We start from the raw sequence: 26,282 nt of genomic DNA, 5'->3' as shown, positions 1-26,282 counted from the left end.
CCTAATTGTTTCCACTAGCACGTTATTATTCGAGCTCGGCACGGGGTCTGCGACAGGCGTGAGAATGGAAGTTATGCTTGGAGTGATGTATGGTCGGGGGGGCTGACCTTGAGTGGCCCAATTTCTTGTGACCCAACTGTAGTTACACAGGCTGACTGTGAGATCTCATCCCTCTCGGCGGCACAATTTGTCAGAGTCCATCATTGAGTTCCGAGCCGAACCACGAGGATCAAGGTCGCTCTTGATCCCCCTGTATTTGCATACATCGTTTGAAGCTGGGTCTACATAACAAAATTATATGAACTTTTAGATAACAGAAACGAGAGATGTTATACGTATGCCTCCTTTTTGTATTCTAAAAAGTTATATAATTTTGTTGAGTAACGTGTGGTGTAGACCCAGCTTGAAACTAGTATCGAGTATTCCTCTCGAATAACAAGACCATGGTACTGCTTTTGGTAATACAGATTCGGTGGTAATTACAGCTGAATTTCGTTTGTAACGGTTGATTGGTAACCGACATTTATAATATAAATATTTAGCTCGGCAAGCATTAATTTGCGTTTTCCTTATTAATATTCATGAAATTTGGAGTGCTGAAATATTTACCCGCAAGCCACGGTAATTATTGGCGAGATATTGTTTCGAACGGATGATCGCCCACAAATGGATGTGAAATTTTGAAATAATTGGGTTGAGGGTGATTATTACCTCCCCTTTGAATTACAGAAGGTAGACTGATTTTCCTAAATTTTGTTTTGGATTTCAATATTTATGGTTAATTAGAGTGCTTCTTTACTTTAATAGTAATCTAGAAAAAAGTAAAAGAGAAGGCTTAAAGTTCACTATGCACTGTTGAGGACCTAGTTGCTGATCAGTTTAGTATTTATAAATGCAAATATCTGTATAATATTAAACACAAAAGTATTTCTAAGTCCTTCAGGATAATTTAATGTAGATATTTTAAATATTGTATAAATTCAGGCCTAAATATTCTATGGTCCCTTCCCTTTGATGGTCCTCTCGTTTTTCGTAGAACATATTTAAAGTAGAGAAATGCAATTTTTAGTAAATTTTTAATTTTTCACCGATTTCAAAAGGGAGACATCAAGTGGAGCACGTGTCGTCGTTTACTCAACAGCCATCTCCGCTTCATTCGATTCCAGGCTTTTCATCTTGCCCTGTTCGACCGTGGCTCACCTTCTGTTCCGCATTTAAAGCGGAAATTAAGCGGCGGTCGGTCCCGCTCTTAGCCTCCTTTTCGCCGAAACTTCACGACGAATAGACTGTTGCTCGAAACGTAATTCAACCAGGCTTTGTGGCGTAAAATGCGCGGTGGCTAGTGATGGGATCGACTCTGCCGCGTACTAAAGTTAAACACCATCGATTCACAAGAGGAATAAACACGATTTTATGGAGTCAGACAAGTTTGAATGCGGTGAAGTGTAGAATAGCAGAAATGTACTAAGATAATAATCTAGGTAATACATTCTTTAAAATTTTAACCCTTGGTTTGTAACCTCGGTCTATACACATTTTCTTATGTTTTTGTGTTTTGAGAAAATGTAAGGTAAATGTCTCAGTAGCTGAACATGTCATGGTACCTGAACTCAAAGGCTAATTTTATTTAATTTTATGCTTGAATTCTAATGTATCTAATGAGAAACAAGAAATAGTGTCATACAATAGTATATTCAGCTACTGAGTTAAAATGTGAAAAATTGTCAGCTTTTGGTGCTGTATACTGTACTGCTAGTTTTGGAAGTATTTTAAATTAGAAAGAATAATTATTAATTCTCATAATTTTATGCTTTTAAGAGTCTTCATAAAATAGGGGATGTTCTGTTCGAGACAGGCTCGATTCCATCACTACCAGTGGTCTCGTCTACGCAATATAGCAACGCTATTGTTTCGAGCAACACAGTAGTGGGGCTAGTAATGCGCTTTCGTCCCCAGCTTCCGACTTTTGACTATTCCAAGGACACGTTTCGCCTAGGATACTGTTGGGCAGGAACGCAAGAGCTTTAAAGCATACTAATGATCTCCAGTTGGCTGTTCTTCCTTCTAAATCTCTAATGAGCTTCAATAATAACTCTCAGGTCCAACTTTCGAATTAATTCCTTTACAATTTTAGATTGCAACTTCGGTGTTATTCAAAAAATTCTTAATTTTTCACTGAGAAATCTACTCTTCTGAAACCTTATAAATTTAAACCTAATTTGCTTAACCCAGGCCTAATCAAAGCCTGACCCAAACCTTACAGATTTAAATTTTTAGGAACCTTTGATTTCTTATTTAATAATTCCTCTATTTTAGCTTTAATTTTCCCAGCATCTTCTAACCCTTAAATCTCCAAAAATATCTCACTGTATATTAAACTACAAATTTTTATGCATTTATAGAAATTTGAAGGGTGAAAAAATTACAAAATTAATACAATATTAACAAAATATAAAAAAGTACAAATCTGTAGTACAGTAGTGTTTGAAACGTAAAGCAAATTTGTATTTTGGTTCCATTTCTCTACCCATGTTAACGAAGATACGAAATCGCCTAAAATTCCGCAGTCCACTCATTACATATTCAATGAAAATCCACACTGTAAGCTCTCCACCCCTCCCCAATTCTAAATTCCCAAAAATCCCCAATTTCTTACTCAATAATCCCCACCCTTTCAAATTCTAAAATTCTCCACCCCTGACTTTCCAAAAACCCTCAATTTCTTCTATAATCCCAATCTCTATCAACCTCACCCCCAAACGATCCCAATCCCATCGCGCAATTAGAAGCGATAACAAATCCCACTTTCCAGTCAGGAATTCACGACGTTCTTCCCTAATCGTTCTCAGTACGCAAGCAGAAACCGCATCGAACCTCTTCCCCGTCGCTGCTCTCTTCTTCGCGCCTTTAGACACACGCTGGATGCATAATCGGAGTCGGGTACGCGTGTCGAGAGCAGCTCTCGCTTCCCTCGTTAAGTTTTCTCATTAAAATTTGGCCTAGAGCTCGGGGCCAATGTCTAATGATAGAGGGTGGGGGGGTGTTTGAAAGGAGACGGGTTCGAGAGTCGAAAAGGGATTTTCGGCGGCTGGGGGTTGATTAAGACTCTCCTGGCCTCGCTTCACTCTGTCCCTTGCCGCCTTCCTCTCATCTGCTCGCCCTCGCGAAATTAAAGCTTCGCCGACCGTATGAATCGGAATTATAGATAACGCTCGCGTAATCGAGATATCAGTGGAGCGCATCGTCTGGACGATTCCCTCTGAGAGAATGCCGGGGGAACTACTTTGTTATTTCGACTGTGAAATACAGAATGGAGGTGCACGCGCGAAATGAAAACCGGCCGAGATTTAGAGTTTTACTCTTTCTTTCTAATGGAATTGCTTCCTGATTTATATCCGCCTTTGTGATTAAGTTGAATATTTAGAATCGCTTCTCGGTACACTAACGTGTATAATTTTACACTTCAACATTTATGCAATACGTAGAATAGAGCAATGAAAATTTTGTGATATAGTTTTCGCTCTAAACCTCATCTTCAGAGGCTTTATGTAAAGGTGGGTCCACGCTACGTGTTATATAACAAATTGTGTAGCATTTTAGAAAAGAGGAAAAAGATGTTATACGCGTGTCTCTTTTTCTGTTTTCTAAAAAGTTCTCTAAGTTTGTTACATAACATGCAGCGTAGACCCAGCTTAAGGTTTACAAGTATCGATTAGAATAACAATTGATAGCAATTAGTGTAAATGAAATAGTGTGTCTACAGAGATATTTCATGAACTTCTAATAGCATGAAAGTGTTCAAATACGCATAGTAGTGTATGCAAATAGTGTTATAAAAGCAGTGAAACTTCGATATTGCATTAATTGGAAGTGATAGAGGTAGCGGGAAAAATTCAGTTATTTAATTGCTTTCTCACAGAGGCCCCTAGAAGAGAGAATAAAATTCTAATCAAATTCTGTCACTCCCATTTTCCACTCTATTTCACGCTCTTTTAAATGAATAGAAATGCTCGGAAAAACGGGTTGTAAAACTTTTTATATATTTAATCCTTAAATATAGTAGTGACCAGCAAAACTGCAACACCAGCTAAAAATATTTTACGTACATTTCTTGAATATGAATAGAATCATAAACCTGTTACCTAGGTGTATCTAAATTGCTATACAAACAAAATTTCAAATAATGACAGTGAAAATTAAATTAATTCTATATTAATTGAAGATCACAGGGGAAGAACTTGATAAGTCACATTTTCCAAATTTTGTAAGAGAGCAATTTTAAAATCTCAGACAGAACGATACAAAATAATAAAAAAGAATCATACAATAGTGCAGGCAACATGTTTCAACGAAATTATTAGAACAGAAAAAATCCATAAAAATGGACTCTTCAGTTAATTGCAAGCTGGTGCAATTTTAGTGGCCACTACTGCATCTTCTCTGGATCATCAGCAAAATGTATTATTCCCAAAAAACCAGTTCGCAGCCTCTGAAATTTGAGTCTTGAGGTGAGATTCGATGGCTGATCCGTGGAAAATCTCTGCTTTCGACGCGATGCCATTGCGATTACACGAATTCCACGGAGCCCTTGCAAAACAGTACCCCAGAGTGAACACGGTAAATGCAATTGCACCGAACGCATTCCTCGTTCCGTTTCCCTCTCGCTGGCCAACAGACAGTGTCTTGCTGGCTCCCGCCCACGCTTGTAACCCCCATCAAATTTACGTCAAAGAGCGCGTTTGCCTAATTTAAACAGCGGCGTACAATGAAATTGGACGCTCTGCAGGTTGGACCCTCAGATCTGAACGTACACCCTGTCTTGGACTGGGTTTGGTGTGGAACGAATTTAATGACGTTTGGGGGTTGCTAGTTTCAAGGGTAGCTTTTGTGTCTGTTGGGTGTAATAATGCAATCATGCAGTAGATGTGGTGATAGTGAGGGTTTTCTTTTGGAGGTGTGTTCACTGATGATTTGTGGAAGTAGATAGTTTTGGGTTTTGGTTTCTGGGATTAGAAGATCTTGAGGAATATATCGCACTGAGAAGAATTGAATTGGCGAGTGCGGGTAAAACTTGAAATTTTAGGGATGGATGAAACTTAGAATTCTTTTTAATTTAATTGTAGGGTTGTAGTTCCATGCATTTTACGCATCACTTTGAGATTTAGAAAAGACTAATTTTCGACTTGTACTGTTCTTCAATAATATGATACAATTAAAAAGAATTTTAAATTCTACGTATCTTTAAAATTTCAAGTCCTACCCATCCTTAAAATTTCAAATGTTCACAAATCTGTATATTAGAAGATCCTCCACACAGTCAAATAAAAACTGAAAATTTAGTACCTGTTCGCAACAATTGTCTCAGAATCCTGCGAATAATCCTCTCCCATATCCAATTACTGTATCACACTCCTATATAACTCTTTCCTCCTCGACCCTCCACAACGCTAAGCACACGAGGGACTGGGCGTCGCGACGCACACGTTTCCAAAACGCGGAGCGCCTCTCATTGTCTTTCGATGGAATTCCCAGCATCCTTCGATCCCTCCAAGGGCCCTCGACGTTGAACGAGAATGGGCCGAGGGTAGGTAGAATGTTTCCTGCTAGACCAGGAATTCGATCCTCCAGGACCACTCGAAATCGCGACGTACGCCACCCCCTAGCTCGGTCGCATCCCTCATCGAGCCTCCCCCACGCTTAAATGCTCCCACGTCCTTTTTTTGGGGTTCACCAGCCTGTGACAAGGGGTCGATCGCTAAGGAAGGCGTTTTTTGATTACTCGCGCATCTAGGTACCTGCATCTTCGTCTGTTGAACACGATTGTCGAGTGGTGGGTCGACACGAGCCTCCCTTTGATCGTGAATCTCATCTCGCGAGGTGCATCGACGATTCTCCCTTTCCTTGTCGCTTTGGGGGTGCTTGGGTTTTGTCGTTCGGTTCAGACTCTTTGGGGCGAGGATTTCAACATTTTTTTTGTACCTTGGTACCGTGGAAGCTGGGTTCTGTATCCAAGTATAACATTTTTTTTTTTTTAAATTCAATTGTAGGAGCACGCAGCACTCAACGATCGCTTATAATCCATAGTGGTGCAGTGGATCATAACTCCTAACTCGTTACGCAATAACGACGCTTTGCCAGGGGGTGTTATTTCATCGATTTCAGGGGTGAAATATTCGCTGGGATCCTCTGAACACATACACACCGCGGGGACATCGGTCTGGGGGTTCTCACGCGCGTATAATCGTTTATGGTTTACCGATAAGCGACGAAACGAAGCCCCCTGCCTCTGCTGTACCTGTTCTTCGACACCTTTCATCCATTCTGGACGGTCGTTCTGCGAGCTTATCTTCACAGAAGTTTTGTCGTGTTCTTGGAGACGTGGGAGGATTAGGAATTGTGGCAAATCCGGAGTCAGATAGTAGAACATTGTATTTATGTCATGATTAGACTGGATGTTTATGCAAATTCCTGTTTTTGTACACAGGGTTAGAGAAATGGAACTTATTCGACCCCTTACCATACTTTGACGAGTCTAACTCGTGCACTTTTTGCAGGGTCTTCGCTGACGATCACGTACCATCGCTTGAGGGATGTATGTTCGTTCAATGGGAGCTCTGTTGTTGGCAGTTTGGGGTAGTTATACGTTTCAGATCGACAGAGAAAATTGTATGGGAAGGGGTTGAAGACTTACTGCATTTTTCTAGTATTACAGGGACCAATGGACACGAGCGATATTTTGACGCTTGATTTCGTTGGGATTAGTTGCAAATAACGAAGACAGATTGTATTAAAATATCATTCGTGTGTATCAAGCTTAAAATGTACCTACTTAGTGATTATCTCTTCAAAGCACGCTAGAGTCAAGTGTCCTACCTTTTTAGTACCTAAATATGGGTATTTAGTATGGTAAGATATTTTTATACCACCTTGAAAAATTACAATCATTTAAAGCACAATAGTTTCTTAATAGCTAAATAAACCTACTTTGTTAAATTTTGTAGAACTAAAATTTCTATGCAACATGGCCCTTCTGTTTTCTAAAATTCCATGCTTGAAAGAATTAAGTTTTGTATTGAAGCATGCAGGAAGAGAATAAATTATTACGAGTTAATATTCTTGACGAGGTGGAGGGATTGGGAATCGGTACAGATGTGATCGTTACTTTCCTGAGAGAACTTGAGTAGTAAGGGATATGAGAGGTAATAAGATATGTGAGGAAGGGGGAAACGAGGAAAATTGGGTGATGCAGGGGAAGCGATAAGAAAATGGGGCAGTAAAGTAGTTGGGGAATCTTGGGGTGCAGAAAGAGTAGGGAACGAGAGAGAGCTACTTAGGGGGTTGGTATACATACTCAGTAATTTCCTGAAGTCGGTGGCTTCTGTTTCGAGCTGCAGCGAGAGACGTGTGAGGAATAGTAGCAACCAAGAGTGTGTGCTGACAGTAAAAAAGGATGTGAATAGGGAAAAGCCAATACGAGAAAATACGAAAGCAGGGATATTAAACCAGAAACACGCGTCTAAAAAAGAAGCATTAACCAAAAAATAAAGCAAGAACGAATGAAGAATAATCGACGAAACTAAGAAGCCTGCAACCAACAGAAACCAACAGCAGACCCAAGCCCTAAACCTCAAAACTTGAAACCCTGTAACCCTGCTCCACGTTGAAGAGAAATAAGGCTCGAGGTGTTAGCTACAAGGGTAGTATTCGCAGCGAATTCAGGGGCCATAAACAACAGACAGAGGGAGGAAAATAGTTCCAGCGCGAGAAACAGTAGCCATACGCGTGGGTGGAGGACATATCGTTATCAGGGCTGCTATTTATCGAGCACACCACATGACGCTCTCGTTTCGAGCCCCAATACCTATATGGACTTTCGACGTCTCTCGTCTTGGTTATTACCGTTGTTCGCGCCTGCTGTCCACGGCCATTTATCATACCATCTGGGTCCTCTATTTAGGGTAATGTCGAAACCGTCGCGTTGTGGCAGCTTCGAGACCGTTTCGATGCGTATTTCCAGAGCTGCCTGATTTTTCGACCCTCGCAGGGATGGCTTCGACCCGTGTCGACTCTCTCGACGAATCTGTCTTTCGAGAACTGTCCGTTGGTCTCTGTTTCTTCCTCGAAAATGTTGGGATTGGTACATATCGAGGATTTCTATTATTGGAGATTTGGGGTGGAGGTCTGGGAAAGAGATTCTGAGCTTTTTTCGTGAAGGGGTGGAATGGAACTCTGGATGAGGGTCGATTTTTGTTAGTGGAAATATTTTGGTGTAAAGGTTTTTGAAGAGAATTTGCGAAGCTTGTCTTCTTAGACAAGCTCTTAGATGTAGAGATATCTTCCTATGAAAAGCTATTAGACTGTGGATTTTTATATAATTTCATATTTTCATACACAGTTAAAAAATGGAGACTAAATGAAAATATGCTTTATATTTCAAATACTATAATTTACACTCTGTCTTTCGTATTTTATGATATGCATTCTGTAAGTTCTTACGCATTTTAAATTTCTATAAACGCATTAAAAATCGCAGTCTACTCATTACAGAAAAAGTCGTAGAATCACTTACCTTTATCATGGGATATTCCAAAAATTCTGAGACCTATCGAAAAGAAGATTTAAACAAAAATTACGAATCCAATTTTAAAAAATCATGAAACTCTGTGCGCAAATAATGTAGTTCAACCACAACACTCATCTATTCTTCACTCGTACCATATTTCAATTTTAGAGGGTGAACTCACTCCTGGAAAAGGTCGTAGAGTCACCTACCTTTATCGCGAGATATTTCAAGAATGCTGAGATCTATCGAAAAAAGATTGAAACAAAAATGTCAAAAGACCAATAACTTAATTCCACATCCAGCTTTCTAAACCTTCACCAGTCACAACGAGCCACAAGTTGATCTCGAAAACGTGTCCCAGGTTATAAACTCAGCAGAGTTTACATCGAGAAACCCTCATAACTTAATTCTGGATATTCTCCCTCGATCGATTGAAGTCGATCGCGTTTCAAAAGCTCCCCCTCCAGCAGGGAATGCCGAGACGTCGATGAAACGTCCGTTCTCTGTTCTTTCGTCCCTGCTTTGGTGGCGTGGGTCGAGGGCGGTCCAGGGGTCATTCGGGTCGCGAAAATTTCGTCGATCGGAAGTGCTGGTCATAAAGTGGCCCGGCGAACGAGGAATTCTCAACGTTCCCCGCGTTCCAGGACGCAGTTTTCCACCCGTTTCTGGCGTCGTCGTCGGGACCTGGCGCTATCGGGCGCAGCGTCTGAGCCTCGACGAGTGTATTCGAAACGCTCGCGAGCACCTAGGAAAATAGTGGGATTGGGAGGGATTAAAGAGGCGGTCGAGAGCGAGGAATTTCAGGGGAGAATCGTGGAGACCGGGAATACTGCGAATACTGAGAATTCTTCGAGAGTGCCTTCTAATATTTGAACTTCCCGCCAAGGCACAGTGTTTTCTCGATGTGGACTGAGGACTCGTAAGAGGGGGCCATACGAAATGGGAACGTTTCTGTGAGCTCGACTCATGTGAGGGATCCAGTTGTCGAGGGTGAGAACCGAGAGGAAATATTGGTGAGCCTATAAAGAGAAAAATTCTGTAGATCGTAGCTGGAGAAGACAATTCTTTCTTCTTTTTTTATTGTTTCACAATCGAGAAATTTTTTTATAATATTAAGAGAAATATTGTGGTAGCTGATCGAATACAGAAAAGTAGTAAAAGAAGGTTCTTGTTAATACAGGATATAATCTTCGATGTAATCCTCTTTCCAAGTTATAACTTCTTTTATACTTCCCCAGAAGTGTGATTTTCCTTCAGAATATAATACAAAATATTCAGCATATTCACTTGAACTTTACCCAGCGCGTTAACAAAGCGTCCCAATACAGTCCAATCGTCCAATTGTGCAATTGTTGCGCGGACTATAGATTCGAAATGTCACCAGAAGTAATAATCGAGTAAATTCAGGTCCAGAAAGCGAGGAAGATAATTGAATCTACCCCATTCTCGAATAGAATTCTATTGTGTACTGAATCCGCTAGCACAATACTTCCCACGTCTAAGGAAACACTTTGTACATGATACTCGTTTACGGTGTATCATTCTACGATTGTGAATAGACAGTGTAATTAATCCTTTGAGAAGGGTGGACTCGCGTGTAGTCAAACGATCTATAGTGTCGGTGCGTTGAACGCCTAGAGGCGTTTGACGAACGTGGTTAATAGATACGGTTACAGGCTTTTCGTACGCGGCACACGCATTCGAATGCTAGTACCCAGAGGGTTAAGTAGACCTCAAAGAGTATTAATTAATGTACCTGTGAAGACTTAATAGGAAGTGTACGTACGACACCTGAAGAAGGGACTCAATGAAAGTTTATTCACTGTTGCTCCTCATTTCATTTGAAAGGGATGTTAGGGTGGATCAAGAATGAATGTGGATCTCTTCTCATTCTTTTCGAATTTCTTTTGATTTTCTTTTTATGAAGAAAAGTATTTTCTGATATTTTACACTAAAACAAGAGCAAAGTGTTTAGAGTTATTCAAAAATACAGAAAATTTAGTTTCATATTTTTTTGTGTAGGTACTGCCTTTATAGTTGGATAGAATAGGGGGTGGAAGTTTAGAATTAATTCTTCATTCTTAAAAAATGGGTCCCTTTTAACCGCAGAAATATTCTGCGAGTGTAACAAGAATTATATTATTGAAAAGCGTATATATTTTCTAAGTTAATGTCTACATACACATTTTAGAATTATTGGAAAATTCAATAGAAAAATCTTACCCAAAAAAGAATCTCCGTACAATGCATTCTATGTACATGTATTTTCTAGTAATATTTAAAAGTATGATTGTTCCACATCCTCTCTACACATGACTAAAATGAAAAAAAAATTCCATGAAAATAGTCCCTAAAAAGGGGATTCAAAAAAAAAAAAAGGAATCAATAACTGCGCAGAACCCTTGGCGCCATTTCAAGCACTCACATGAAACTTCATCTCAAAGAATAAATACTACTGCTCATCTTAATCACTCCAACACCCCACTCTCAGCCTAAATCAAACACTGCACCAATCTCCATCTCCTCGACGACCCCCCTGCATCCCTCAAAGCAGCAAGATCGAAATCTTCCTCCCACACGTTTTCCCTGGGACCCACAAACGTCGAGAGGGGTCCAGAGAAAAAGTACGGTGGCTCGGGGGTGGAAAAGTTGAGGGTGAAAAACGCGAGGATCCCCGTCGGCCGCTTTCTCATTGCATATTCAACGCGATGGTACGTAGGTACACGCGTGTACCTGACGCTGCAAATGTAGAAAAAGGGTCGCGTCCCCTCGCCCCCTTGACGTACGAGCTCGAAAATGGGGCTGGGGGTGGCCTCTCGGACCGGAAGTGTGATTAAATGCTTACGCGAGAGATGGAAACTGCGACGATACTCGCGTTTTCGGTTATACTGCAATATTCAATTATTAACCATTTCACAGTTTATCATGAGTGGGACTCGGGCATGGCAAGATGTTGGTGAAAATAAAATAAAAAGCAGAATATGTTTGCTTTTACATTTGTCAGAAATATTCAGAATAGAAGTATATTAAAAAATTGGAAAGAAAAAGACGCAAATTTCTGTTTATCAAAATTTGCAAAATACTGTATTCTGTATGTAACAGTAAAAAAAGTTAGAAGTCAGAAGGTAAAAGCAAATTGTAACACTGCATCATAATTGCAATTTTAGCACTAGCTGTAGATCTAGTGACATACTTGACACTAAGTATACTTGCTGAGTTGATAAGGAATTACTCTAAGAAGCTCTACAATATTTTCTATTATTTTAATATCCTCTATTTTACCATATTATTTTTAACTCTTGGAGACCTGGAACACATTATACCACACATTAGAATGCACTGTTTTACTACTTCAATATCTAACTTACAATTTTAGAACTGTGACTGCAATCATGTCCAGGGTGCTCAGTTTAACTGGAAACCCTCTAATGGACGTTGGCAGCACTTACAATGCTAACAGCATTTAGAATAAATGCTACCAACCCTCGGAGGGTTTCCAGTTAAACTGATCATCCTGTATACACTTTCCCTTTTTCTTTCTAATTCAAAAAAAGAAGCAAGTTCTAAGGGTTTAAAATTAGTCTCAGCTCTATCCCAGACTTCTTCTCCATAATTCAATCCAATTCACCGCCACTCCACTAATTCCTCCTCGAAATTAAAACGCAGCAGTTTGTAGGTTCTTCCTGATGTCCCAGAATAGCTCCTAGAATACTTGATTCGAAGTATAAGATTGAAGCACCTGGAGCACTTGTAGCATTTCGTTGTCCCTGGTATCCTCTTTTCCGAGCGTTGCCACGGTTCGACGCGATGAATTATGTAATTTTAATTTGGCCCAGCGGATGCAGGCGATCCGTGGCGCGGCTTTCGAGGGACGAGATGGAAACGGACCGCGGCCCAGCCTCGCTCCCTTTGTTCGACTGTTTCCCTGGCGTAATTGGAGCAGCGCGCAGCGTCGCGGGGCGTCGCGTTTTCGGACGGGGTTATGAAATTTTTTTCCACTCGCGCCGCCCCCCAAGAGCCAACCCCGCGTGGCCTGTGGAGCGTGTCGCTCGGGACGAGTCAAAGTGTAAAATTTCTGGCCGATCCTCTGTGTGCAAGACGCGGACACTGAATGCTCTTCGTGGACTGCGTATTTTCGTGCTGCGTTTGCTTGAATATCTTTTTTCTCGCGGCAAGCTTTGAGCATTTCGAGTGGAAAGGATTGTCGTGGCTTTGGGTAGTGTTATGTGGAGGAATTAGTTGCAGATGGTTGTGAGAAGTTAGTCGTTGTGGTGGGTTTTTGATTAAGTAAGGATTAATTAAAGGATACTTTTTTAGGAGTTGAAGTATTTGAAATTTCTTTGAATTTTCATTTGAGAGGTTTGAATTTTAGTGGTGGCAGCTTTGTATCTGGATTCCTTTGAAATTTCTTTGAGACGGGAATATATTTGATTTTAGTGTAATTAGTGGGAACGTGTAGGCCTGAAATTAATTAAACTAGTGTACTGATTTTCATTTTTAGCAATGCTAGATACTTTGTCAATCTGACTATTATTCAACCGCTCACATAATGGATCAATTTCACCAGATTCTAATTGCTACTCGTATACGCTCAATGAATCAATTACCATTGAAACAATATAATTATCCTCGTGCATGCAATCAATGCTTTTCAAACACACAGTTTAACCACAAACAGCACAAGAAATACAGGAAGTTGGTAACAAGTGAAACCGATGTCCTCACAAATCATAGATGTGAAACGAAATCATAGACTAAAAAAGATTTTCAGTCTCCCGAGTACTTCTCATAAATTGATATATTCCTACAGAAAATAATTAAAAATATGAAGCCTTAAAATAATTACTTTAACTTCGACAAAAAAAAATGAAATCTAATGCCCGCTCTTTCATCAAGCAAACTGTAAAAATCTTGACCCAGAGAGGCTAAAAGCGTGGCGACTGTGGAAAATGTTCAATCTGCTGCTGACAGCGACATTGTTCCATCCTATTATTCGATAAATAGAAGCGACTGGCACGTGTACTGCCTGTAAACTCGAAAAACAGGCTTCGAGGCTGGGGGTGGACTAGGGGTGACGGTGTGGGAGCAGGCTCGTGATGTACGAGGCAAAAAAAGTCGGCGTCGGATCGGAGGGGGTTTGTCCGCGAATCCGCGTATGCAAACGCGGGGTTAAACGGCGCGTAGGGGAGGGATGTCGACAAATTAAAGTGATTTATTTTATTTTCTCGGGGCTGAACATTAATCTTGCCGCGTACAGGTTGCTGGGAAAGAAGTTGGGAAAATGTAGTAAGCAGATTTTTACCCGGGGCTTTTGTTCAGCCACGGAGTATTAACCCAACAACGCGAGGAATTTTTGCTGGTCGCTGGTTCAGCTTTACATCGCGGAAAAAACTCAAAAGAGAATTATCTCATTCGTTGGTGATCGTTTGCTATAGGTTTTTGAGTGAATTTTTATGATTTAAGTCGCTTTAAGTGGGATTTGAGGGGATTTGGTAGCGTTTGAGGTGGACTTAAGTGGTTTGTATTGGATTCAGATAGTTTGATTAATGTTAGGTTCTATGGGAGTGAGTTGCATTAGGTTTGAATTCGGTCTGAGGGAATTAGGGACACGTTGAGTCAAGTTTGAGTAGGTTTCATGATGTTTAAGCTCAGATAGATAACTCAGAATCACGACCAAGTTATTTAGTTCATATAAAAAGTGAACTTAAGTGAATTGGCCTCCGTCAGTATGCATTTAAATCAACTAAATCATGTATTGTATCATATTTGACATGGATTGAGATAGTCTGAGCCACCCCTAGATATATTTCCTAAATCATACTAAAAATAAAAGTGTGTATAGTCAGAGAACCATAAAATTTCGAGAGTCACAATCCCCTAAAACTAACAACTAACAATTAACGCGACAATTTTCCCCCAAACAAACTCAAAGGCGCATAAGCGACAGAAACAGAGGGGTGGGAATCGTGGAAATAAATTGGAGGCAGTAAAATTAAGCGGGTCGCGGGTGTGTCATTCTTACTTTGTTTATTGTCCCCTATTTACCGTTGCGTTAAATTCACCAGCTGTCTTGGCTGATGTACGAGCTCGAACGCAGAGACGGCGACTCCTCGTGATGCATCGCTCACGTGAAAACCGTGCTTAACGGTCGTACGTGTACCGACGAGACGACAAATTAGCCGACTTTATTACGATTTCATTCCAATTCGACACTTCTGTGTTTCATCGTCGAACAACGCCGCGAGCTACAGCGAGGTTTTTGTTGGAAACAGGCTTAATTGATTGAAAATGTATAGATGCTCTTGTTGTTCGTCTGCCGCAAAAGTTTTGCCTCCTTGTTCCCAGCGAGGCTATTGTTGTCTGCGTTAATAGGAACAATACCAACCGCGAATTACACTTTTTTGGTAACAATAATATAATAAGGTTGGCGAGAGGCGGTGCATTGGAACGAATAATATTAGCTACTATAGATCTACAATTATACAGTGCCCAGTATTTCTGAAAATGAGTCCCTTTTGTCTTTCGTATACCTGCACAGATTAATGATCTTAGGTCCACTGTGCTGCATATTTCATTATATTTTAATTTAATTTCTGTGTTCAGTAATTGGAACGCCTAATAGTGGGTGGAGCAAAGATTCCACAATTAAATGGTGAGTGTAGCCCAATGTATTAAATCTAAGTTAATCCTTACGTTGGTAGTTTAATTCTCTTTGTATCTTCATCATTTAGAATGCACTGAAGTGGGAGGAGCAAAGGTTTCCCAATGCAGTGGTGGGGATAGCTCTTTGTATTAGATCTCAGTTAGGTCAGAGTTAATCTTCAGGTAGGTATTTTAGGTCGCTTTGTATCTTCATCATCTGGAATACATAGTAATGGGCAGAGCAAAGACTTCCCAGTTCAGTGTTGTACGTAGCAAAACCTATTACATCTAGATTAGATCTGGATTAAGTATTTTAACTCTTCCTCTATCTTCATAATTTGAAACTTACAGTAGTGGACACAGTAAAAAACCAGAAGTGAAAAAATCGAACTGTATTAAGATTAGAGCCACTCCTCTTCATCCCTCTAACAACACCTGCCATTTCAGAAGTCTATTTCACCCTTTCTCTCCCACTTTCCTCCCCTTCCTCCACCTCCTTCCATTTCTTCATCCCCAACACCCTACAAAGACTACAAAGCCTGCGTGCAGGTCTTAAAAAAATATCAGAAGGGTGCCCGAGTCTCAGAGGCAAACAATCCCTGTCGGCGAAAAGGTAAACACGCTGAGGTCCAAGCGAGGGGTGGTTTCCATCCCCTCGAACGGGACAGTCCGAAAAGTCGCAGCTCGGAGTAATCCGAGGAGGAGGCCTCGCAAAGGAGACCTCGACCCTTTCTAGCCCCTTTCTTCCGCGGCCTGCCCTCCAGCATTCCTTGCACGTTGTTTCGCTAATTGTGACGCCGTCTCTGCTTTTGTTTCCGCCATATTTCCCAGGAAAATGAAAATTTTTCGTAGAGCTTTCTTGCTGTGCCGTCGCCTCCGTCGTTTTTACGTCTAGGTTCACCCTCGGCTACGAGGAATCGGAAGCATTTTCTTCGCCACGACGAGCCAAGGCTCCTCTGTTTGCGAAATTAAAGTAGCTCGTTCCGACGAACGTGAGCGCGTGGCTGACTTCGCGACAATTTTCAGCTGGATCCTGGGCCTCCTCCACCTCCCCTAGCGATTTATAACGCTGCTTGGGAAAATGTGTTCGTGCGTGCTCTGGAAGCTTCTTTCTTTAATGAAATGAGAGGGCGAGTCGTGAGGGACCAAAGTGCAGGGAATTTGTGAGTGGACCCTGCCACCTGAGAATGGAGGAGTCTAGAGGATTTGTAGCTTTTGGGTGAGATGTGAATCTGTGAGTGGGGGTGAGAAGGTTAAGTATTTAGGGCTGGGATAATGTTGAGTGTAATGAGGGACTAAGGTTGAAGCGTTTCTTTTGGAGGCTGAAGGGGGTTGGAGTAGATTGGATTTCGTTGAGTTGAGTTTGAGTGAGTTGATACGTGTTTGAAGTAGATCTGAGGGAATTTAATCACGTTGAGACGTTTTCAAGTTAGTTGATACGTGTTTGAAGAGGATCTGAATTATGTTGAGAGGGTTTAAAATAAGTCTTACTGTGTTTGAGGTGGTTTTAAAAGGAAACTATATCGAATTGAGTCACTTATAAGTCAATTGACACGTGTTTGAACAGTTTGAAATGTATGAACAGTATATAAATTTGTTGCCTCACGTTTCACATAGATAGATTTTTCAAGACCCATCGGAGCGACACAAACGGAGCGAAACTGACACGATTGCGACAAATCGTTGGTATAATAGACGGTTTTACTCGTTCCTCGAGTTAAATTTGTCCTGAATTTACAGGAAAAGTTCTCTTCCCGCTTCGTACACGGGAAAGGAAAGAACTGTGGCTGTTGAAAGGCGACATTAAAGTAATTCTTATCAACTGAGCGGTACTGTAGCCTTAATAACTTATGAAAAGCACTTTAAAACACCGCAAAGGATTCTTGCGTACCCATAAATCTTCCCGCCTGTTTTTTCTTTATTACCAATCTTTTCGTAATAAATCTGAAACTCATTTTCTGGTTATAATCTGTTACAGAATCCAGAAGCATCTCTGAGCTACTTAAACTCCACTTCTCTGAAGGATTCTGGTAAGTTTGACAGACATCTTGCCATTCGTAATTATCAAAACAGCAAATTCTCAAGTTTTCAAACGTTCAAATTCTCAAACAAGCGAAATGACAGAATATTCTCTGTTCTTTGAAATTAAATTCCGAAAATTAATTAAGTAAAGCTGTAATTAGTAAAATCATCGCGGAACGTTCATTTCCACTCGTTTTCATCTGAAACTTTAATTCCATTTATTCATCCTTAAGTAAAGGAAACAAGGAGGCTTGTAAATCTCGAATGACTGTAGCTTCTTCTCTCACACTGTGTAACACGTTACTAGATTCGAATAAAAGGAGTTCTGAGATCGAGAGCGAAAAGGAGGAAACGCGAGAATGGTCGTCGCGCGAAGGCAAACGGGTCGGTGGCTTTTGAGGAGGGCCGAAGGGAACGAGAAAGCCATTTGAATATTCCCGTCTTTGGCGAGGACTCGCGCAAAGACCACCTCGCGCCCCGCAACGCAGTAATCCTTCAAATTGAATTAAATTCTAGTCCCCCGTCGAAGATGAAACTCGGATTTTTCATTTTTAGCACCCTACAGCAAGCTCTGATCCCCCCAAAAATTACTTTCATTTTATGTCCCCTATTTTTATTTTTATTTGAACTCCTAATATCGCTAATGGTTGCTCGTAATGAAGAATTTTCTCTGTTATTAAAAAAATTAATAGATGAATTCCCTTTCAGGTATGGAAATTTATAGATTCGTTGGCTTAGAGAAAAAGGAGTAGGAGTAAAAAGATGCTTGGGGGTGAGTTGCAAGGGGGTTAACCCACGTATATACGCTGCGTGGATCATGAAATATCGGAGGAAGTATAAAGAGCCTCAAATAACTCTGGAAGGGAAACAAAAGGCGGATAGGGATCGGGGATGAGTGGTATTGGCGCGAGAAGGTTGAAATCGATCGAGTTCCGGAGTTATTCCGTTATTTCCGTTGGCGGGGATTTCGAAGTAGAGGAAGTTTATGGTATCCCCTAGTGAATAGGGCAACAGGGAAAACGACAGGGAATTTCCATGGCAACTTATGGCTGGAAAATTATCTAAGGTTTGGAAAGAGTTTCAAATACCTATTCAGATTCAAAAATTTACGAATTTTAAAATTTTCAAATTTTTAAATGTTCGAATTTTCAAATTTTTAAATCTTTAGGCTCTCAAATTTTTAAATTTTCAAATCTTTAGGCTCTCAAATTTTTAAATTTTCAAATCTTTAGGCTCTCAAATTTTTAAATTTTCAAATTTTCAAATCTTTAGGCTCTCAAATTTTTAAATTTTCAAATCTTTAGGCTCTCAAATTTTTAAATTTTCAAACTTTTAAATGCTCGAATTTTCAAATTTTTAAATTCTCAAATTTTTTATTTCGTAAGTTTTCAATTTTTTAAGTGTTCGAATTTTCGAAATTTCAAACTTTCAAATTCTCAAATTTTCAAATTTTTGCATTTTATCTCCCTCAACCAATTTCTCTCAATTCCTACATTCTATTCGCTGCAACTAAGCACCGCTATCAAATGAAAACAGAATTCGAAAAGACAACAACATTCTAATTCTTATCATGCTATTTTTCCACACAGAGATCCCGTATCCACCAGCTCTGGGGCGCATAAAATGCTCGCATTAAAGTTCGCTATAACGTTCGCGTAACTACGACAATACAGAAACCATAAACGTCTGCTCGAAGTTCGGCAGAAGTAGTCCAGAGGCTGAGCCAACGTGACAGAATAATCTTTCGCCTGATTACTACAAACGGGCCAATAAAGATAAGGCCGCGAGTAGGCATCTCGTTAACGTGGGCAGACTATAAAGCATTCAGCGGAATGGTTGGCAAAAACGCGAGGAGTTTGTTCCCGGTAGCGAGTTGTTAAGCGATCCGCTGCAGCAGTTTGCACCGGTACGAAATTTACAGCGACCCCCATGTTGTGTCGGGCTAATCGTCCCGCGTTACGATCTACAAAATCGCGTGTATTTATAGTCCTCGCCGATTCTGATGCAAATGAAGAAACCGTGGCCGGGTCGGTTCGTCTCGTGATAAAGTCGTTTGTCCCGTTTACCGGCTCTTCCGCTATAAATTATCTAACACGCTCTTCCTGAAGCGATAAGCCCGCGAGGAGAGGGAAGAGGGAGCGAGAAGGACAGAGGAAGACAGAGAAAGACACAGAAAGACAGAGAAAGCGGGAGGACGGACGAACAAATGAGAGCGTTTTATTGGGATCTTCCTCGAGAGAATAGCATTAGCGGATTCGATGTTAAAGAGCTGGCGAAACGCAGTTCTTGCACGGAGGACCTTGCTCGGGCGGCGCTTCGACAATTCTGGAGATTCTGAAGCGAATTCTTCGGGGAGGATTCGGGGGAATTTGTGAGGGGAACAGAGAGTAAAATTGTTGAGATGTTTTATGAGAATTAGGGAGATATTTTGAGGGGAATTGATTCTGGGATTATGGGATCGTTTTATGGGTAATTGTGAAGTACTTCGGGATGATTAGCTTCAGTCACTTCTTAGGGTCCTAGTGATTTTCTTAGTAGAGTGAGCCTACAATGAGATACATCAATATGGAGTAAATATGGCGACAAATAACACTATGTTGACCGCGAAATACGAGATTATTCACAATCTCTTGCATGACCTTCAATAACCTCGTATTTTAGGTATTTATATTCTTCTTCAGAGCTATTATCAGATGCTCAACAAAAAAATATAGGATGCCATTTGTAATTTAGCTTACTGCCATATGATTCCATCAGTGAAATCACTTTTTTAAATTCTGGACTTCCACCATTTTCATAATCCCTGGCACAATTATGTTCAGAGGCAGTAACTACAGAAAAATGCGAAGCCGAGCTTTTTGCAATTTCACATAATTTTGAAGATTTCGCGTCTTGATTTAGCGCCAAATAGCAGGAAAATATTTTCAACAGCCACTGCTTTTCTCCATAGTTGGACAGAGTAGGCTGCCCAAGCCGCTTCCAGGGAAATTGCACCGCGATTTATTCGTCACTGGCCAGAGTATCGGCGGCCACTCCATCGGGCAGTCGCATAACCCGTTTAATATTTTCGACCGCGCAATTTTGCGCATCGGGGCCAGAGGTTCGCGGAACGGTCCGCCGTTTATCGAATCGGCGTCGGCAATATTCGCGAAATTGCGGGTGTCATAATCGAGGGTCAGATAACAGGGCCGAGCCGCCGGCTCGCCGCGGATAATTTTTAATTTTTCATCCGCAGGCGCGATCTGCCGCGAATTAACGGGCGTGCGCAAAAAGTGACAAATCGCGGGCTCGCGGCAATAGAGCGGCTGGCGTTCGTTCAACGTTTTCACGCGTTTATATCCAATATTTGCGCTCCCATTTACGCTGCCTCGCGATGAGAACCGCTCCCCCCCGACCTGCCCTTGGAGGCCGCCCCGTTTACCTCGCGCCCACCCTCGATAATTTAAACTCGATTCTCCCTGTCTCTTTTTCTCGTTCACGCCCCTGTTTGCTTATGGAAATTCGCTCGCACACCACGCGTTTTGTATTTGTTGGTCGCCCCCTCATTTACTCACTCGCGGCCTCCGCTCCCTCTAGCCTCGCTTTTCCACCTGCTCTCTCCTCTCGATCGCGCTCGAAATCATTCACGCCGACCATTCATTTCCCCATTCGTCGCCGCGGCTGAACTAGTCGTGTTTAATTCCCCCTTTCGGCTGCAAGAGCTGAATGCATTGGTAGCGGCGTAGCGATTTCTTGGAGATAGTATCACTTTGATATCGTAAACGTAAGTAGAAAGGTATAGGGACTCAGGGTTAGTTGACTGAAATTTTTCTGAGGTAGTTGGCCATCGCTATTCTCGCCATTTCTTGGAAGTGAGTTCGTTAAAGCTGGGTCTACGGTACATGTTATGCAACTAAGTTATGTAAGTTTTAAGGGAATAGAAAAGAGAGATGTTATACATATGTCTTTCTTCTGAATCTGAAAAGTTATATAAGTTTGTTATATAACATGTAGTGTAGACTCACTTTAAGTGTCTGCAGAGTGACGAATTTAAGGGAAATAAGGGTGATCTCCCTGAATGAGATCCTTTACTTGTTTTTTACTATTCTACCTATTCATCCCTTTTTATCTATATTTAAATATTCTTTCCATTCTTATCCAAATATCTTATCCATATTTATCTACTCTGAGACAAACGATTCCAAGAAAGAAAACACTCAGGAATTCCTAGAAGTAGTCAACCAGATCTGGTCTCAAACCATGGCCAACTACCGCGGAATCATTCTACTGCTTTACACAGGTAACGAAAAAATCTAATTAAAAAACACGTCACCATACAAAACAAAATATGCCAAAGAACAGTTAAAAACTTGCTCTCTAGACTAGAAACCCCCTTAAATCCAAGACGACTAATTGCAAGCACATCTACCCAAGCATTTAAGCCAAAATGGCCAAAGTCTTCAGCTATTGTGGCGCTACCATTGTTTTCTGCGTAGGATATCGAACACAGTTTCACCTGCCTTTTATCAGTCTTCCTTGCCACTCTTCCAGCCACTCCTCACATATTTTCGCTGTCAACCACCCTCCCCTTTACCTCCTCCGTCCCCCACCCACGCTTTCATTGGAAATTACCTCGACTGTAATATAAAATGCGCGCGGTTTATCCTTCCGGAAGTTCGAGCTTCTCTTTGTATTTTCATATGATACAATTCCCCTCGTACCCTCGTTCCTCCACCCCCTCTCCCTTCTTTTCCTTTTGCTCTTCTTTTCGCTCTGTTGCACGGCAATCCAATTACCGGATGAAACGCAGGGGCGAGGCCAACCGCGGGGGAGGAGATGATAATGTTATCAACCCGCGGGGGAGTCGCAGCAGGGACGCTGTTTGTGTTCCGATTGTAATCGTTAATATCTGATTACTGTGCGCCGCTGCGATTTCGTTTTTACACGCTCTGCCAGTCGTTAACGCGATGCTTTCGAGTGAATAACAAACCTCGAAGGAATTCTGTTCGACGTGGAACTCGGGGAGGATCGTAGCTCGTAGAGGTCTGATTCTGGAGGGAGGGACCCAGACACGAGGAGAGATACAGTGATGATTTGTTTGGGGGCTGCAGTTTGGGTCTGGATGCGAGCTTAAATCGTGAGTGATGGTCTGCTAGTATTCGGCAGTCTTGGTTTTTGGTCACAGAAGTATATGTTTAGACACGAAAAAAGGTCTTTGGATGTGTCAGAAATAACTGGGGGCCCAAAGGTACAAGGAAAAGATGCAATGAGAAAAATCAAGTTCCTTATTTGCTATCAAAGATTCCTGTATGTAACACCAATCGATTCCTCGTGTTCTCCCAATGAAAATTGTTCATTCCGATAATTTATAATACATGTATCTAAAGTTTGATGTGTAGAAAGCTTTAAGGTAGGACAAGTAAGGACCTCTTCACACACTAATCATCTATTAGCGATAGACTAGCCTCTGTCAAATTTTTTCTGTCATAGATTTTAGATGGTGACCACCTGCTGGTAGGCGTCCTGCACTAGCGCAGAAGCTAGGCTGTCGCCGTCTAGCTCTTTAGGGCTAGATGGGTTAAAAACTGTCCCAAGACAGCTCTCAATCGAGTCGTTACTGTATACTTACTTGAAGACATTGCGAATATTTAATTCACCGATTGCTGTGTATATCGTCTGATTCCCACGTTTTTAATTTATAGTTTCTCCAGTCTGTTTAAGGGTGCAATGCATTTAAGGGAAGTTTGAAGAACAGCGTGTAAATAAGGTATGCGCGGCGACGCATATGGGGCATACGTGTGTACAGCAAAGCTGGCCTGCTGAAAAATACAGTACCTGTTCGGATGATATTCATGTGGTCGTGCTCGCGGAGACTTTCACAATATTTTCCTTGTTATTTCGCGGAAACAGGCTTCACCCCCATTAAAATTCAATTTTCGCTGTTTTCCCGCGCTCGTGAATATTTTTTCCTCATCGACCGACGCCTGCTGGTCGACGTACAGAGCAACGCCAGGTGTCAGGGAGTCCCTTGTTATTACACACACGCTTCGTGTTGCCCACGATGCCTAATAGTTTCGATTATGAAAATTCTGCCGCGGGAAAGCTCCCTTAATTTCTTTCTTAATTATCCGCTGATTAATACAGTGCACGTGCTTTGGGTTGGGGGATTGTAACTCTAAACTGTGGGAGTTGTGGAACAAAGTTACAGGCCTGTAACAGTATGATAATTTATGGTAATGGTACGATCGTTTATAATAGAAATATGATAGGGTGTGGAAGTTACTTAATAATTTATGATATTGATACAATGGTTTATGATAGCATAATAGTTTATTAGTAGTATAATAGTATACTAGTTTACTGGTATGCTAGTGTATGACAATAGAATGCTATTGTATAATTCTAATATGATAATCTGTGATAGATACAACATTACATCACATACAGCCTCAGCTCATTTACACATAATTCACGCTATTTTATCATAAGTATGACGAATAATGATAATAATGATAATGATATCTCCTGATAATGCACCAGACCCGACGATAATCCGCGACCCTATATCGCGCTAATAATAGACCCCTCCTCCCAAACCTGTCAGCCGTATCACGCGAAGTTACACTCGCTCTCAGGCTGCATAATAGGTCGGACGTATAGGTGCTTATTTCACCGAAAAAATTTCAAAGGATAATTGAATCAGCCGCGCAGATCCAGGTACAAAACTCCCGGTGCAATCCGACCTCGGTTTTTTGTTTCCACCGCTGCGTCACCCGTTTTTCATTCGTTCTTTGTCAAGCGTGTCTCGAGCCCTCCAACCCCCTCCACCTCCTCGCCGTTCATCCCTTTGATCCGACCAGTCATAATTCAACCACCGCAATTTCCGCGCGCGTCCCCAGCTCTGAACGAGGGACGCTCGTTCGCCAACCTCTCGATGCGACTGTAACCGTCCTCGCTCGGCGCATACCTCGCCCCAGTCGTTCTGCTTCTTTTCAACCCCCTGCCACACTTCGACGAGAGTGACTCGCGCACTTTTTAGGGTACCCACGCTGCCGATCACGCGGCAACGCGCGGGGAGGATACGTTGCAAGTACCCGATCACGCGACATCGCGTGAGGGATGTATGCTTATTCAATGGGAGCTCTGGTATCGGCAGTTTGGAATAGTTCCACGTTTCAGATCGGCACCGAAGGTGATAACATTACGAGAGAAAATTGTTCGGGAAGGGGTTAATTGAAACGGTCACTAGAGCGAAGGGAACGAAAAATTCGCCTGGGTTAATGTTAGTGGAGAAGGGGAGGAAGTTCCCTGTGGCGCGTGCACGAAAACAGTCGGAAGTTCGCGGGAGAAACGGACGTCGGCTGGTACTCGCGAATTTCCTCGTTACGCCGTGGCAGGTCTCGTCGAAAACGGCCCTCCCGCGATACGCCGACTCTGATAAGGGTCGTTGAATTGTTTCGAAGTTGGTAGTTTCGTTGTTTCGATATTGTTAATTTGCATGCCGAGTGGTGAGCATACCAGCGTTCCAGCCACGCCGACCTCTGCCTGATTTATTCCTTCGCTGTCGGCTGGGTTATGATAATCTTTCGCATTGCCTGCTTTTGGGGGACTGTTAATTAAGCCATTATGCTCTGAATTGTTTTTTGCTTGGTTTTTAGTGATCGTTTTTTGGGGGGATGCACAATAGACTATTCAGTTTGTTTGAAGATGGGTTACGAATAAATTACTAACCCCTCGAGGGGTTGCGTTGTATATATTACGTCATGACCAAAGTCAATTCGTAGTGGAAATGACATACACTATAAAAGTGTCTAAATACTTGTCCACTGTAGTGTACACGCTTGTGGCAGAAAATTCGTCCCAATGCAGAGTCCACTTTCAGTGACGAACTGTAGCACTCATGGGTTTAAAAAGCTGAAACTTTGAACATTCAGTAATTGGATCCTTCAGGAATTTAAAGGTTCAAGTACTTGAAGATTAAAAGCTATGAATATTTGAAAGTGTACGAGTGCTAAAAAAATTTGAAGGTATAAATAATTGAATATTAAAAAAACTATTTAAAAAGTGTGAAAATCCTTAAATCGTTGAAAAACCTACTTACAAACTTCAATTGTTCCCCGTTCAGAGACCCTCAACCAAGGATCCACGTCTGCAGCGAACGTTACCATTCCACTAATTAATTTCCTCCCAGCCCACTTCACCGAAACTCGAATCGAATCCCGCGCAACTAACCACTAAAATAAAACAAAACAATGAAGACAGCTCTCCCATTCGAAACCCAGTTCAGTTCTTCCCTGACATCGTTCTAAGAATCGCTGCCACTCTCAAAATGCATCGCGTCGGGGAACCGTGGCGTCGAGACCTCAAAAGACGTCGAGGAATCGATCATGAGCCACATTCATCCGCGTTATCGCCAGAGATTCGTCCCAGTGGTATTTACAGAGACGATGACGTAAAACGAGACCGAATCGAGGGCTGGCGCGATAATAGAAACGAGGAACGATCCAGCGGATATAAAAATTCTGCGGCAGCTCTGGCGAAAAGGCCAAACAGAGGCGACATCGCGCTGGATATCGCATTGTTTCGTCCCTCCGAACTCCCGATAACGCGATCCTCGTTATTTGCCTCGCGGTATTTTTGTATCTTCGCGAATCCAATTCCTTCATTTCCTATACGCTTTTATTTTGTTACCAATGCGTCCCGCGGTGCTCGCCCCCTACTCATTTACTATTTTTCTTTCCGACAGTGTATTTCGCCCCTCCCCTTGCCAATATTTTCTTATTTTCGTAGCTGTTATTTATCTACGTGTGTGGTTCGCGCACATTCCTAGCTATTTTACTGTGCACGTCATTTTTTTTTCACTACGTGCTTATTCTAATTTCACTGGCTACCGCTGCTAGTATTTTCTCGTTTGCGCTACAGGTTTTCCGTGTTTCTCAGTTTTAATGCTTCGCACCTGTTTCTTGGTTTTAGGTAAATGTCCCAGGAGTTGATCGTGTCCTGATACTTAAACACTAACGCTAGTTTTATTCAATTTTACGCTTGAATTCTAATGTATTAGGTACACGTAATTAAA

General features: G+C 41.6%; 1 protein-coding gene across 8 annotated transcripts in view; it reads left to right on the top strand.

Annotated features, from left to right (window-relative positions):
* Positions 1-26,282, top strand: part of Ph4alphaefb (prolyl 4-hydroxylase subunit alpha-1) — a 260,485-nt gene that overhangs the window by 128,801 nt on the left and 105,402 nt on the right. For 4 of the 8 annotated variants that reach the window (XM_076379895.1, XM_076379886.1, XM_076379878.1 and 1 more), the window contains exon 2: positions 17,184-17,235. The exons of the other annotated variants lie outside the window; for them this stretch is intronic. Coding sequence is in view for 1 of the 4 variants with exons in the window: in XM_076379878.1 (XP_076235993.1) it covers positions 17,184-17,235 (52 nt within the window). In the remaining 3 variants the exon portion in view is untranslated. The remainder of the gene's footprint in view (positions 1-17,183; positions 17,236-26,282) is intronic. 8 annotated transcript variants of the gene reach the window in all.

This window comes from Calliopsis andreniformis, chromosome 1 (genome assembly GCF_051401765.1).
Source record: "Calliopsis andreniformis isolate RMS-2024a chromosome 1, iyCalAndr_principal, whole genome shotgun sequence".
NCBI lineage: Eukaryota > Metazoa > Arthropoda > Insecta > Hymenoptera > Andrenidae > Calliopsis > Calliopsis andreniformis.
The sequence above is the reverse complement of the archived record's forward strand: the minus strand, read 5'-3'. Positions and strand labels throughout refer to the sequence as shown.